This window comes from Daktulosphaira vitifoliae, unplaced genomic scaffold (genome assembly GCF_025091365.1).
Source record: "Daktulosphaira vitifoliae isolate Bord-2020 unplaced genomic scaffold, ASM2509136v1 Scaffold_2, whole genome shotgun sequence".
Lineage (NCBI taxonomy): Eukaryota > Metazoa > Arthropoda > Insecta > Hemiptera > Phylloxeridae > Daktulosphaira > Daktulosphaira vitifoliae.
In genome coordinates, this window is record NW_026099573.1 from 43,306,441 (window position 1) to 43,322,334 (window position 15,894).

General features: G+C 23.7%; 2 protein-coding genes across 5 annotated transcripts in view; one reads left to right on the forward strand and one right to left on the reverse strand.

Moving 5' to 3' along the window:
- Positions 1-5,934: 5,934 nt before the first annotated feature.
- On the reverse strand, positions 5,935-11,070 carry LOC126899915 (uncharacterized). Of its 4 annotated transcripts, XM_050675182.1 has the most exons (6): positions 10,812-11,070; positions 9,461-9,610; positions 9,255-9,399; positions 8,073-8,239; positions 6,148-6,240; positions 5,935-6,089 (listed from the first exon to the last, which is right to left on the reverse strand). In XM_050675182.1, exons 1-6 carry the CDS (start codon positions 10,867-10,869, stop codon positions 6,043-6,045), a joined length of 660 nt encoding a protein of 219 aa, XP_050531139.1. In that variant the 5' UTR covers positions 10,870-11,070; the 3' UTR covers positions 5,935-6,042. The 4 variants fall into 4 exon arrangements, 2 of the variants coding, with proteins under 2 accessions (XP_050531139.1, XP_050531138.1); XR_007702744.1 differs by having other exon boundaries at positions 5,935-6,240; positions 9,222-9,399; XM_050675181.1 differs by having other exon boundaries at positions 5,935-6,240.
- Positions 10,658-15,894, forward strand: part of LOC126899911 (uncharacterized) — an 8,039-nt gene continuing 2,802 nt past the window's right edge. The window contains exon 1 of the mRNA XM_050675175.1: positions 10,658-10,708. The gene's annotated coding sequence lies outside the window, so the exon portion shown is untranslated. The remainder of the gene's footprint in view (positions 10,709-15,894) is intronic.

Consider the following 15,894-nt stretch of genomic DNA (forward strand, 5'->3'; position numbering starts at 1 on the left):
AATTTTCATAAAATGTTTATTTTAATGTATATAATACATTTATGAGGTATCTCATAAACATTTCGAAGATCGATTTTTTTTTGATACATTGTATATATTAAAGCTCTGCATATGTCTAAATATTGAGGACTGATAAGACTATTCTCAGAAAAAAATCAGATTCACCCAGATCCTTAAAAAATGATGGTTCATTTTAGTGACTGCGTATCAATTATTATATTTTAAATCCTAATATTAAGTCATCAGATTTATTTTTACCTAGTCCGTAAAATATTTTGGAGGCTAAATCTAATTTCTATCCCCTAAAAAAATATTTTTACATTAATACATAGAACTTTTGGTAACTTTTAGATCTGCTAAATTTAAAAATTTTGAATAAAGTACAACCCGTATATACGAGTTGTATGGTAATGTAAAATTTTTAATATAACTTATACAAATATATTCACTATATGTATTAAAATTTAAAAGAAAAACCTTGCAACTATAACAGTGTTGGCTAGACAAAATTCATTTAATTTTCTTGTGTGAACATTAAACAAAAATGCTATAAAACCAATACATATTTATCTCTGTCTTTAAATTTAATTTTTATGTGTCTTGACCAGATATACTACTAAAATATACTGTTTTTACTTACCTGAACTAAGTGTTTTTTTGAAACCACAACGATTATTTTATCGTTACATTATAAATAATATTCTCATTAAGAAAAATAAAAATGTTATAATGGTAGTTATTTGTATAATTGTTGATCATTTATTGATTAACAAAAATCCTTTTTGTTAACATTTTTTTTTTTGTGCTATTTAATATAATAAATTTAATAAAATTTATTCCAGATTATGAACCATAATTGTGATAAATCCGTGGTAGTTTTATATATACATTTTTTATGTGCTGTCAAAGCTAAATTACTATGATATGAAAGGTTAATTTATAAATTCAAGGTCATTTTTAAGACCAATTAGAACACGAAGAGCATTAATTGTTGAGAAACCCCTTTTAAAAAACACGTCATTAACAGTTTTTCCTGTGAATCGAACCGTGTGACCTTAATACAGAGTTTCTTTTTCTATCATTGCTTTAAGTAGTTAGTAGATAAAAGACACACACGCACAAAGGTTTCAATTTGGAGTTGTGAATGCAATACGTTCAAGTGCTGTTTTAAATGATAGGGGACATGTTATACGCTTAACGGGGGTATGAACAATCAGTAAACACAGAGCAAACCCTTGATACTCGATTGTCTTTGAGATCTCATTGTATATTTTCGGATATATTTAGTAAATGAACAAATAAACATGCAACAACTGAGACAAAAAAGTAGCCTCGGGGAACCTTATTGTTTGTGGGGTAATGTTCATATTCATTTTCTATCGTTTTCTGAAGTTCAAACCTGTTCAAATTAATCCTACATTAGGTATAGCTTATTAACTTCTGTGTTTAGTTAAAAATGTATGACTTAGTGTCGATGTCTTTTTTTTGCGCTTAATTCATGTAATTCAATAGCTCAAATTAAACTGGAAAAAAATTGTTCTATAATTATTGTGAAACACTTTGATGTCAATGTGCATGAAGAATGTTAATGAAAATATACAGTATTTTAATGATATTTTTGCTTTCCCGATATATTTCCCAATTGCAACTTCTTACTTGTGTTTTACTATTCTGTAGTTAACTTAAGCTAAAATAGCTCAATAATAAATTTTGATCACTATTTTAGCAGTTAAGAATATTCACATATAGAGAGATTTTTTTATCATAACCCACTCAATTACTTATCAATAGAAAGACTTTCTGTTGGTGTATTTATAAATTCACAGCAATATGCCTTATTACCATTGATAATAAATGCTCTGTATCTTTGATAGAGTCATAAAAAAACCAATTAGCTACCTGTATTTGTAATCTCTCGTGTATTATACATGTATATCAACTTAAAAATTTGATACTTATATTCTTTAGCACTTCCCCCCAAAATATAATTTCTTTTACCTAAAAATAATTGCACTGTTTTTTTCTTGTGTTCAGAATTTGAGTAAACTATTTTGATAATATAGTTAAATGAAATACTAATATTTTCAATAAATATTTTTTTAGCTTGTTTTTATTTATAATTTCAGTGATTTTCAAATGCCTAAATGTGTTTTCTCAACTGCACAAACAATGTTTAATAGCACTTTTAATTATATAGCCTGGTTTTAAAGGTTTTATATAAATGTTACATAATATTTTAAACGCTTGGGTGTTTCACTTTATGTGGTGAAATGATTTATTACTCTCTTGTAAATTGTTTAATAATTATTAATTATTCATTTTAATATGCTTATAACAGAGAACAATTAGATATTTAACACAAGATTTAAATAAATCGTTGCATAATGTAACCTACAATTTTTTTCAAATAAAAAATTAAAATACAATAGAGATATTTGATTAATGTTAAGTACGCCGTATATTACATCTACATGTTTATTTCAATTAATTTTTGTTATTATTAATAAAGTAATCATTTTCAAAACGGCCACAGCATATTAAATATCTTAGACAGGAGAAATGTAATGTTATAATATACACCCATAAATATATTAATACTTATGACATTGTATATATATGGATTTGACTGATCATAAAAAAAAATGTATGATCGACTTCATTAACTATTTGAATGTTAAAAGTAAAATTATATACTGAAAAAAGATGAGAAATAATTTTATACGAAAAATATGTCGTCATTTTTCCCTAATTAAATCTTCAAAGTTACAATATTATTATAACTTTGGAGATTAAATAAGGCAATTATTAGAAGGCACAAAATTACAATAAGGCATTATTGTAGTACAATAATGGAAATATACAAAATCTACATAAAATTATCATATTAGATTTTTAGGGAAAAATATTTGTTTAGCGTTTTAAATATAAATATATTTAATTTTAAGAATATTTTGAGAAAATTTGGACAAATTTTTTAAAAATTATTGTACAAGTTAACTTACTACGAACACTTATACAAATTTAAATCAAATTTTTTGATCTATTGCATATTTTGCGTTACTTTTTAGCATTAATGAAAAACTGAAAAATATTTTAATTTTAACATGATGTACTTTTTTTTTATATCTTGTCCATGAAAACTATCGTTTGACCGATATTAATGATCATTACGTAAAAAAAAAGCTGATTTCAATTTATTTAAAGATATAGTCGACAAAATTGAAAAACTTCTTCTCAATTTTAGAAATTTAAACAAAAATAACAAAAAAACGTTATCATAAAAAACCGAGCACAGGGTGGTCGCGGCACAGTGGTGACGTGGCATAGTTGGATCAAGTAAAATGATATCCAACAATATTAAATTCACTATTAAAAAAAAACGCTTCGATGCAAATCTTTAGACAGTGTTTAATTTTAAAAAATTGATAAATTATTTCAAAAGCTACATGATCTGCTAGTTCCTTATTAATATGCTGATTAAGATAAAGTATGTTGAATGAAAAAGGGATTTTTAAAAAATATTATTTCTCATAAAAAAATTATGTTGATCCATACACTTTTCAATAAGTTATAGCATTATAAAGTTAAAAATGTAAAAAATAAAATCGAGAATTTTCACACAAAAATAGCATTCGGTAGCCATTTTCAACACGAAGACAAGTCCAGAGGTCAAATTTTTTTTTTTCAAATTAAAGTATATTACATNTATTTAATTTTAAGAATATTTTGAGAAAATTTGGACAAATTTTTTAAAAATTATTGTACAAGTTAACTTACTACGAACACTTATACAAATTTAAATCAAATTTTTTGATCTATTGCATATTTTGCGTTACTTTTTAGCATTAATGAAAAACTGAAAAATATTTTAATTTTAACATGATGTACTTTTTTTTTATATCTTGTCCATGAAAACTATCGTTTGACCGATATTAATGATCATTACGTAAAAAAAAAGCTGATTTCAATTTATTTAAAGATATAGTCGACAAAATTGAAAAACTTCTTCTCAATTTTAGAAATTTAAACAAAAATAACAAAAAAACGTTATCATAAAAAACCGAGCACAGGGTGGTCGCGGCACAGTGGTGACGTGGCATAGTTGGATCAAGTAAAATGATATCCAACAATATTAAATTCACTATTAAAAAAAAACGCTTCGATGCAAATCTTTAGACAGTGTTTAATTTTAAAAAATTGATAAATTATTCCAAAAGCTACATGATCTGCTAGTTCCTTATTAATATGCTGATTAAGATAAAGTATGTTGAATGAAAAAGGGATTTTTAAAAAATATTATTTCTCATAAAAAAATTATGTTGATCCATACACTTTTCAATAAGTTATAGCATTATAAAGTTAAAAATGTAAAAAATAAAATCGAGAATTTTCACACAAAAATAGCATTCGGTAGCCATTTTCAATACGAAGACAAGTCCAGAGGTCAAATTTTTTTTTTTCATGATAAAGTACATTACATTAACTTTAATTTAAGATATATATAAAAGTGTCAGACTTTTCGGAACATTTTCAAAAGTTAAGTTGAAAAAGTAAATTTTTTGTGAAAAAGTTGTCATTTTAAATTTCCCCCCCGTTGGCAGGTAAAGGGTCAGATATATAAAAAATATATACCAAATAAAAGGTAATGATATCATGCATCTATATAAAAAAAATCTATATTGATTTGGTTATTTTTAAAAAAGTTATGGCAATTATAAGTAAAAAAAATTGAAAAATTTCGAAAATTGGCGATTTTTAAATTTGTAATTTTTTTGGAGGTTTCCCTCATTTACGGGAAATGAAGGAAATTTTTTCTATTTTTGAGGGTAATGTCTTCGACTAGATACAATTTGTGATCTTTTGACGTATCATTGAAAGAAATCGGTTCGGTGAGAGCTGTGAAAAAGTGGTAATAGACACAAAAAAAAAAAACACATCATAGTTAAACCAATACCTTCTTAGCTTCGCATCGAAGTTAAAATAGTACTTTCTAATTTATTGTTAAATTTTAAAACTGATATAACTTTTTAATGAAAAGAATGATTCTAATAACATTTTAATAGCATTACTAGAGACGATAAGCTTTCTTGTGTGTGCTTATTGTGAAAAATAAAAGAAAAACATAACAACAGGAAGGGTTATTTAAAAATAATTATTAGGAAAAAAATATCACTAAAGCATGACATTTTTTTTAACTCGATATTTGTTAATGTTCGGAAGGTCTAACGACTTTTGTACTATACCAAATTAAAGCTTTTGAAACATACCACAATATAAACAAAAATTCATAACATGGTTATTCTACTATCGTCAAAGTAAAATGAATCTCAATATTTTTAATAAATTAAAAAGAATAATTCTGATGATATTTTTATTGTCCAATAGTGTAATAATTATATTGAAAAAAATAACACAAAATATTCATTTAATTAAAAGTTATTATTTTTTCAAAATAGCGTGCAATAATGATATTGTCTAATATAAATATTATTAGACTAAAAATAATTTGTTAAATAATTTTATGACTAAAGTATAAGTATCATTTTTAGTGTACAATGTAAAAAATTTTTTTTACATTTTTAATATCAAATAGACACAATTTATATACGTATTGTTTTTTAAAAGTATAATCTAACATTAAAAAACATATATATATATATATTATAAAGTAGTATTGCTATTCTGAATGTTCAAATTTTGTTATATTAAATTAATATCAATATTACTGTCTGTCGATTAAAATTTTTTTTACACAATACTGGAAAAAACAGCGCCATCTAGTAAATTTATGTACAACTACTATTATGTGCAACCAAAATATATACTAGATAGTGTTTCATTTATAAAAATCATTCAATTATTTTTATAATATTAATAATTTAATTCCCTTTTTTAAATTAATTTTACATTTGTATAATTATAAAACATGGCACGATAAAAATGAAAATAAACAGATTTATTATTATAATTTTTACTGAATTCAGATAATTTACAATTTTATTCATATATATTAGCAATTAAACAAAACTTCGTTCAAACTATTTATGAAAATTTAAGTTTGAAACAATTTTTCTTTGTTTTTATCGAATCTAAAAAAATTCATAAAGTAAAAGAAGGTATTTATAGCATTCGCAATTACAAAAATACTTTTTAATTTATTGAAACTTGAGGATGAAGAAGAATTTTTTTTTGTTTCGTTTACTTTTAATATTTTTGATTGTAGACCATTATAGTATCCACCTGTTTGAAATAAAAAATAATTTTACGTTATATAGTTTTTGTATTACCTTATTAAGTGACTTTTCATTAATTTAATTATAATATATATAAATTTTATAAAGATATGGACTAGTTGATATATTGATGATATAGGTGAGAAGTAAGATAAAATTGGTGTAACAAAAATAATATTAATCGTTTGATTCTTTAACGGAACAAAATCAGAAGTCTAATTTAGGAGAACCTGTAAGAACAAGGATGAAAACCTTGAGGCATTATAGAAGACTGTTGAATTTTTTAAAACCATAATACTAAGAATGAGGCATCTAATAATGAATCGTGACAATAATGGGACAGTAAAAATAAGATATCCCGATCACTTGTCTACCACGAGTATTTGGCTTTTTTTAAAAAGTTGAAAATTAAAATTTTGATCATACCAGTTTTAACTATACTTAACTTCACAAATTTTTATAAAGTCTTTTTAATTTTTCTTTATAGTTATGCATCTCCCTTGTTGTCATTCTCGCTTTTTTTTCATAAAACTATGCACTTATCAATAACTAGAGTAGCAATGTCATTAAAACTCGTACCGCGTGTTATAGAATAAGACATTTTATATAATAGTATTTATTATGTTATAATAGTTATACTATATATATTTAAAAATTACAATTATAAAATTTTAATTAAATTAATAGAGCAACATTAAAACTTATAAATATAACATTAATAGAGCTACATTTTTTGATCACCGTACTTTCAAATATAAATGAATAATAACAACGAATATAAGAAAAAAATGAATACATTTGATTTTATGATTAACTTTGAGTTTAAAGTGCCGTATTGAAATGCAATAGAGTTCTACTAAACTTTGTTGGTAATTTCTATACATATAAATAAAAAAATTGTCTAATTCTCATAAAAATGTAGATTTTGAAATACAGGGTGGCCCACCACTCACTGACAACTTAAATAACTTTTGATCCAGTTAATATTTTTAGCTGATTTTTTTTTTAAATAATAGTTATACGTTAGGTCTATAGCTATATCTCAATAATTAATTTTTTTACATTTTATTAAAAATATTAATTATTTTTAAATTTTAAATAAAATGTAAAAAAAAAATCTAAGATAGCTATTTTGTAGAGTAGAATTTAAGAAAAATTTTAGTAAAAAAATATCTTATTAATATTCAGTAGTAAATATTCTGTAGCGTTTTGAAGTTTGTGAAAATTTGAATTTTCATGTACTATTTTACGGTATTAAACATTGAAATACGTATTGAGAAAAGGACAGAAGAAAACGCTATCTTTTCAATATACTTTTGAATGAGAGTGATAAGTAATAATTGCCTTATCTAATTTCTTATCATGGTATTAATGCCAAGTTTGTAATGTATACACATTATCATCATATGTATACACAGTAATCATGAAAAGATAGCGTTTTCTTCTGTCCTTTTCTCAATACGTATTTCAATGTTTAATACCGTAAAATAGTACATGAAAATTCAAATTTTCACAAACTTCAAAACGCTACAGAATATTTACTACTGAATATTAATAAGATATTTTTTTACTAAAATTTTTCTTAAATTCTACTCTACAAAATAGCTATCTTAGATTTTTTTTTTACATTTTATTTAAAATTTAAAAATAAATTATATTTTTAATAAAATGTAAAAAAATTAATTATTGAGATATAGCTATAGACCTAACGTATAACTATTATTTAAAAAAAAAATCAGCTAAAAATATTAACTGGATCAAAAGTTATTTAAGTTGTCAGTGAGTGGTGGGCCACCCTGTATATTATCCACCTTAATGTTATTTAATGGACTTTATTACCATTAGGATTAAGATGACATATGGGTAAATCGTAGGCATCGGCTAAGCTGTTTACTTTATTTATGTTAGCCGTCAAACGTAGAGCCATTTGTTGAAATAATTTTATTTCTCTTAATCTTTGTGTTTCTTGATTTTTATGACTATGATTTACATGTGACCATAAATTTCTAAAAATTAAAATATGACATTAAAGTTTATTGTTCTGTATAATAAATTTTGTAAATAGATTATTATTCAAGGAAAGTTTAAGTAATAATTTTTTAACATCTTTTAGAAACGGAATTTTCTGTTATTTTTTTTTTTTATTAATAAATACAACAATCTATACAGTTTTTTTAGAATCAGTTATTGTTTAATAAAATTAAAAATTAGCTGCGTACAGCACGAAAATAAGCTATCCAGTGTCGATTGCTTTACTAATTATTCAATCATTCAATATTAAGATGTTTTTTTGTATAAGGACAAAAATATTAAACAAAATAATTATTTAACAACATGAGAATACCATTAATGAAATTATTTAAATTATTTATTTAAACAAGATCATTGACTAAAAAGTTGGTTTTCAATAACACTGTTAAGAAAATTTTCCGAAATTTATACACATGTATTGGAAGTTTTTAACGCATACAATGTTGTCTATTCCCCAGTACAAAGAGGGAATTTGTAATAAGTATAAGTAGTAATAAAATGTTGTACTTATGTACGAATTTTCGATACTTTATGTCAAAATTACACTTCTTGTGTATAAAATAATGTGTAAACTAAAAATATCATATTCACATACGGTAATATTTGTATTATTTCTTATAGTGCATATAAGATGTCAACATTATACAACATAGAAATAATAAACAAAAATTAATAAATAAAATCATTTATTAACAATAATAATTATTATCAAAATATTTCTATTTTTAATTTCATTTTATTTTATGTATTATAAGTTATGATAAAAGATCTTTGCACTGTTGTTGTTTTAGTGAACTTAGCACATTATCAAAGGGTATATTGTGAATTGATAAAAACTTCTTTAGGGAAGAGGTTCCTATGGTCCTTAATGAATTGCTAAAGCTTAAAAATTTAGGGTTTTATGACTTTTTTAAAATTCATATTTTTGTTCAGAATCAATTTAATGCAGAATCTTACCACTTAAAAAATAATTATTTTCTACAAATTTACTTATCGCTAGTATTGATTGTGGACTCAAATTGATGAATACCAGTCGGAACCATAGAATTTCGGCATACATACTTAAAATCTATTTTTTCTGAAGATTCATTTATTTTATTTTTCTTACTTATATTAACCACGTCTAATTTTTTCTCTAAAATTGGGATTAAACATAAAAAGTGCATAAGTTAAATAATAGTAAGCGCAATACTTACTGACTAACTTATTTGGATCTTTTAAATTTTTTTTTTTTTTTGGTGAATTGAAATAATTCCATATATATGATGTAATTGGAGTATTTAATGGTGGATACTCTCCTAGTATCAATTTGTTCCACCACAGCGAATACTTAGAACATTCAATAGCTAGTAAATAATCCAAATTTAGTAAAATCCATTAAATTACTAACCAATTTTGTAAAAAATACCACTAAAATATATACTCAACACTTATTTTAAGAAATTAATTGGAAATAAATTTATAATTTAGTGTAAATCAAGAACTTAGAGAAGTTTCTTAAACATTAAATAATTGTTTTATCACCTTTATTTTTAATAGATAAATTTTTCAATTGCTAAAAACTACACGCCTGTTTTAAGTTGAAATTAAAAATAGTGTTGAGTATGAAAAAGTGTTAGTTTTCTTTTTCTTATCAATAATTGTAAAGTAAAAAATAAATTGTAGACACAATTAAATTTTCTTTTATTTGAGAAACAACGAAAGTTTAATATAATAAACAAGCAAAAAACAGTAAAAACTGTTTTTAAGCTATCCTTAGTGCTGCTTTTAAACTGAAATGGCTAAATGAGAAAGCATCCTACATATACAATTATGTATAAACAAAGCTTAGATATAAAAGTTAATAAACCCACTACACCTTCAATTCTAATGTAAAATGATTATAACTTCCAAATTACCAGTTAAAAATGTGTAACTGTTATTTTCTTAATTACATTTATTTTTATTTTATAAGCTAGTTAAATATATATATTACCATTAAAAAAAATTAAGTTGAAATATTTTTAAGATTAAGGGATAAATTAAAAAACTAATTAATAATTGATAAATTAAATAATATGTTCAACTAAAAATATGAAAAATAATTTTCTTAACATAAACATTTTTTAGGAAAAATTGAGTGACTAGCATTAGAAGATCACTCTGTATAATAAACATTGAATTAAAAGTTAGAGATTAATTTATTCAATATTGATAACATTTTTATATACTAGTGCGTCACGACCATAGGATCAGTTCTCATATACCCTCCAAACTTTTTATTGCACTATTTCTAGATACTTTTCTTTAAAAATAATAACACTAATAATAGATAATTTTCGATCTATAATAATACTATGTATTAAAATCTATAAAAAAAAAATTCAAGGGAGTTAAATAAAAAATAATTAAATAATTACTATTTATATCTTTAAAGAGAATAAAATGGACGAAATATTATTCTAGTACGTATAAATTTCTAAAAATATTATTATTATCATATGTCTTATGGTTAAATTAATTAATATTTATTACAGTGGTATATAGATTATAATAAAAATATAGTACATTTAACTTGAATTATTTTATGTGCTTCTATTCTTTTGCTTAAATACTTTAAAATCATTAACAGAACTTAAGTAATTTTATATAATAAAAATTGATCACTTGTGTCTAATACACTTTTAATTTTAAAGTACTACTTTTATATTTACAAGAGTTTGATGGTATGAGTTTTATAATTTCTTTATCAAACTCGATTTCTGGAACCTTGGTGACAATAAAGTTCGAGTATTTTTTCACAGTGTCGTATACTTGTTTATCTGGATCATCTTTTAAAAGTGGAACGTGACTGCGAAAACGGCATCCCTACTTTGTAAAAAAAAAAAAAAATTATAAAAATAATTTTGCTATTAGTAAATATTTACTGTATGATTTTTTATAGTTTCAAATTTAAATGCTCTTGTACCACAGCATGTGTAACAACCTGAAATATTTATTAACGTAAATATTGTAATAAGTAATATTTTTTGGGCATAGGAAATTCATATAGGAAAATATACGACAATTATTATACCTATAGGATGTTCTAATGTATGATTATTTTCTTCGATAGAAAAGTACACAGGGCTTTTAGGATGATAACGACACATATTGGAGTTTTTTACTGGATATGGTTGATTGCATGCTGTGCATTTGAGAAAATGACACTCGAACCATATGTGCCAGTAAACTTCTTTGGGATGTTTAAATTCAAATACCAGGTTACTCATGTAATTGGTCAAATTCCAAACTGAACACCTATTAAACTCTCATCTTAGCTGTCAACCTTTAAATTCATATCCATAAGCAAATTTTATTACTTAGAGTGTACACAGTTAATTGTGCCATTTTGAGAAACTATAAATTTTGGAACTTTACACCATACCTGGTTGGCTATATTTGGAATCATTATCATCTGGCAATCTTTACAACTATATGAGATGTGAATTAAAACGATAAGCTATTTGCGATTATAGATTTTTTTGAATAATCTTACTAGAATACATTAGAAAGCGATGTATAATGACAAAAGTTTGGATTAGTGTTTAATTTTAATAAATCTATAATAAGATCTAGATATGATTGGGAATTATGCATTTCTTGCTCTTCTTCCTCCTCATCTTCAACAGATTTTGAAATCAGTTCTAAACTCTTTTTACTTCTAAATAACAAATATTATGAATATTATTGTTTAGGATGATTTATTTACTTAATTTGATTTATCGATATTTTTTATGTTTACTTGATAGAGGATGTAGGTTTTTTTAATTTTGAAAATGGGGAAATTTGTGTTGAGTTTTGTTCTACGTCTTTAAGATATTGCATGTATCATAAACAAAAATAAATATGTTTTAACGAAAATTTCTAGTTTAGAACTGAAAACGTTAAATTATTATTCAAATATATTGCGTAGCTACAATCAAATAAATTTTAACCAAGATTAATTAAAATTTGAATAATATTTAAAGACTACTATGTAAGTTATTCCATAATCTTAACATGAATTTGATAATATAGATTCTTAATAATATAAATCTGTAGCTTATATTTAAAAGTTAATAAGTTGCAAAAATGCGATTATTGGATTTATAATCTTCAAATATTCAATAATTATAAAAAAATTGTGTAATAAATGGTTTGAAATTCACAAAAAAAGTTTGCCTGTTTTAACAGTAAGGTTTTTATTTAGTTTATTTATTTAATAAATAAATTCATTAATTATTTCATTTTAAAAATGTCAATTTGCAAGGTACACTATTGAAATTTTTTATTTGCTTTTGATTTCGTGAAAAATTTATGAAATTCAGATTCGAAAAGTAACTACAAAAAATATTTTTTTATTTATTAAGCTCGAGTAGTAAAATAAGTTCTAATAGAATAATATGAATAATATGCAAATAAAAAATAAACGTGATGAAATAATTAATAATAATTTAAAAAGGGCACCATTTTCTTAAAACTACTATAACTTTTTAAAAATTAAGAAATCAAAATAATTATATTTTTTATTGAAACCTTAAGTAATTCCCTTTTATTTCATATAATTTTTTTGACATTCTGACCCTTTACCTACCGACAAAGGAGGATTCAAAATAACAACTTTTTTTACAAAACTCAAGTTTTTTAACTGACTATTGAAAATGTTTCGGAAATACTACGTCCTTTAAACACGTATCAAATTAAAGCTTATATTTCGTACTATAAATTAAATAAAAAAAATTTGTCCCGAGAACTTATCTTCTACATAAAAATAGATGCCGTAGTTAAAAAAACGCTATTATTGTGTTAAAATTTTCGATTTTCAACTTTAAAATGCTATAAATTTTTGAAAAATATATATATCAACAAAAATTTCTGTTTCTAAATATATTATGTATACCGATATAATTTTTTTTTAAATCGGAAAATTTCGCTTTTCTACAAGACAAGTTCAAAACTTGACATATGCGTATCAAATGTAACCTTTTTCAACGGAACTTTTGAAAATGTTCCGGAAATACTGAGTCCTTTAAATATATGTTAAAAAAAAAACACACGGTAAAATTAATACCTTCTCAGCTTCGCATCGAAGCTAAAAAAAATAATCTTGATGACCTATCTTTTTTATTCAAATGGCTGCCGTAGTTAAATAACATGTTATTTTTGTGTTCAAACTTAATTTTTTTTTTGTTTACTTTAAAATACCTTACAGAGGTTTGCCATAGTAATGAATCCCACAATAAATATAAAATTTACATGAATATAACTTACATTAAATTTAAAGTTATATTTATTATGATTAATTTGCCTCTTCAAAGTTAAGAAAAGATTTTTGAATTTTTGAAATCTTGAAAATTTGTTTAAACTTTTCAACTTAATTTGTGAAAATGTTCCGGAAATACTGTGTCTTTTAAATATATACTAAAATAAAGCTTATTTTATGTATTAGAAAATAAAAAAAAACTAATATGAGATAAAATCATAATAAAAAAAAACTGGTGCACAGTGGAGTCACGGCATAGTATAGACGTAGAATATTTGGGACATGTATAGATGATATCTGACTGTGATAATAATCATTATCATAAGAAACGATTTGAAGAAAATCTGTAGATAGTGTTTAATTTTAAGAAATTGGAGGATTGATCCAAAAACATAATTAATTCCTATCTAATTGAATTAAGAAAAAATACAAAAAAAAGTAATTCTGACGGGTGGGGTTGGAACCTTGTTTCAGAACACAATAGACTGCATAAATAAATCAATAAACTGATGCAGCAACCATTTATATCAAATGAAAGAGAAATATCTAAGGTTACTATAAAAAAAAAAACAATTATTTTGATTTGTTCATTCTTTACAATGTTATGGCAATTAAAAAAAAGAAATTTACCAATTTTAAAAATTGTAATTTTTTTGGAGATTTCTCCCATTTACAGGAAATGAGGAAAATTTTTTCAATTTTTAAGGGCAATGTTTTCAACTAGATATGATTTGTGATTTTTTGTAAGTTTGACTCATGTAAATTTTATATTTATTGATGGGCTTATTACTATGGTAAACTCTTATAAGATATTTTAAAACAAACAAATAAAACTAAAATTTGAACACAAAAATAGCATGTTTTTTAACTACGGCAGTTATTTGTACGTAGAAGATAAGTTCAAGGGACAAATTTTTTTTATTTAATATATTACGTAACATAAGCTTCAATTCGACATATGTTTAAAGACGCAGTATTTCCGAAACATTTTCAAAAGTTAAGTTGAAAAAGTTGACCTTAGTAAATAAGTTTCTATTTTGAATACCCCTTTGTGACCAGGAAATATCTAAGGTTTCAATATAAAAAAAATTATTTTGATTCATTAATTTTTCAATAAGTGATAGCAATTTTCAGAAAAAAAGTGAAAAATCTGTCAACATTTAATCGATTCTAAAAATTGTAATTTTTTGTGGAATTTTCATAATTTACGGAAAACATTTTTAATTTTTGAGATATATGTCTTCAACTACATACGATTTGTGATTTTTTGACGTATTGTTGAAAGGTTTGAATGAAAGGTAATTATCTAAGGTTTTAGTATAAAAAAAAATTATGTTGATTTGTTGATTTTTCAAAAAGTTATGGAAGTTTTAAGAAAAAAAAGTGAAAAAATTTCGAAAATTAGCGATTTTTAAATTTGTAATTTTTTTGGATATTTCTCCCATTTGCGGGGAACGAGGGAATTTTTTTCAATTTTTAAGAGTAATGTCTTCAACTAGATACGATTTGTGATCTTTTGACGTATTTTTGAAAGAAATCGGTCCAGTGAGAGCTGAGAAAAAGTGGCAACAGACATAAAAAAAAAAAAANCCGGAAGGTCTGACACTTTTATATATATCTTAAATTAAAGCTAATGTAATATACTTTATAATGGTAAAAAAAAATTTCGGACTTTATTTTATCTTCATGGTGAAAACAGACATTAAACTTAATAAAAAAAATACGATTTTTGTAAAAAAATTCTTTTTTATATTTTTAACTTTATAATGCTATAACTTCTCGAAAGATGTATGGATCAATATAATTCTTTTTTTTGTAGATGCATGATGTCTTTACCTATCATTTGGTATATTTTTTTTATAAATCTGACTTTTTACCTGCCTACAGGGGGGGATTCAAAATGACAACTTTTTCACAAAAAATTGACTTTTTCAACTTAAATTTTGAAAGTGTTCCGGAAAGTCTGACACTTTTCTATATATATTAAATTAAGCTAATATAATCTACTTTATTATGTAAAAAAAAATTTTGGACTTTATTTTGTCTTCACGGTGAAAATGGCTACCAAATGCTATTATTGTGTCAAAATTCTCAATTTTATTTTTTACATTTTTAACTTTATAATGCTATAACTTATTGAAAAGTGTATTGATCAATATAATTTTTTTATGGGAAATACTATTTTTTAATAATCCCTTTTTCATTCGACATACTTTATGTTAATCAGGATATTAATAAGTAACTAGCAGTTTATGAAGCTTTTGGAATAATCCACCAATTTTAGCTTCGATGCGAAGCTGAGAAGGTATTGGTTTTACTAAGATGTGTTTTTTTTTTTTTTTTGTGTTGTCAGATATCATTATACTT

Bases quoted from the DNA above. Each gene is read 5' to 3' on its own strand.
- LOC126899915 (XM_050675181.1), bottom strand. From the start codon at position 10,869: ATGATTTTAAAGTATTTAAGCAAAAGAATAGAAGCACATAAAATAATT. The intron at 9,400-9,460 runs GTAAGTATTGCG...TCCCAATTTTAG, and splicing joins AGATCCAAATAAGTTAGTCA to AGAAAAAATTAGACGTGGTT. The intron at 8,240-9,254 runs GTAAATTTGTAG...TTTAATTTTTAG, and splicing joins ACAATCAATACTAGCGATAA to AAATTTATGGTCACATGTAA.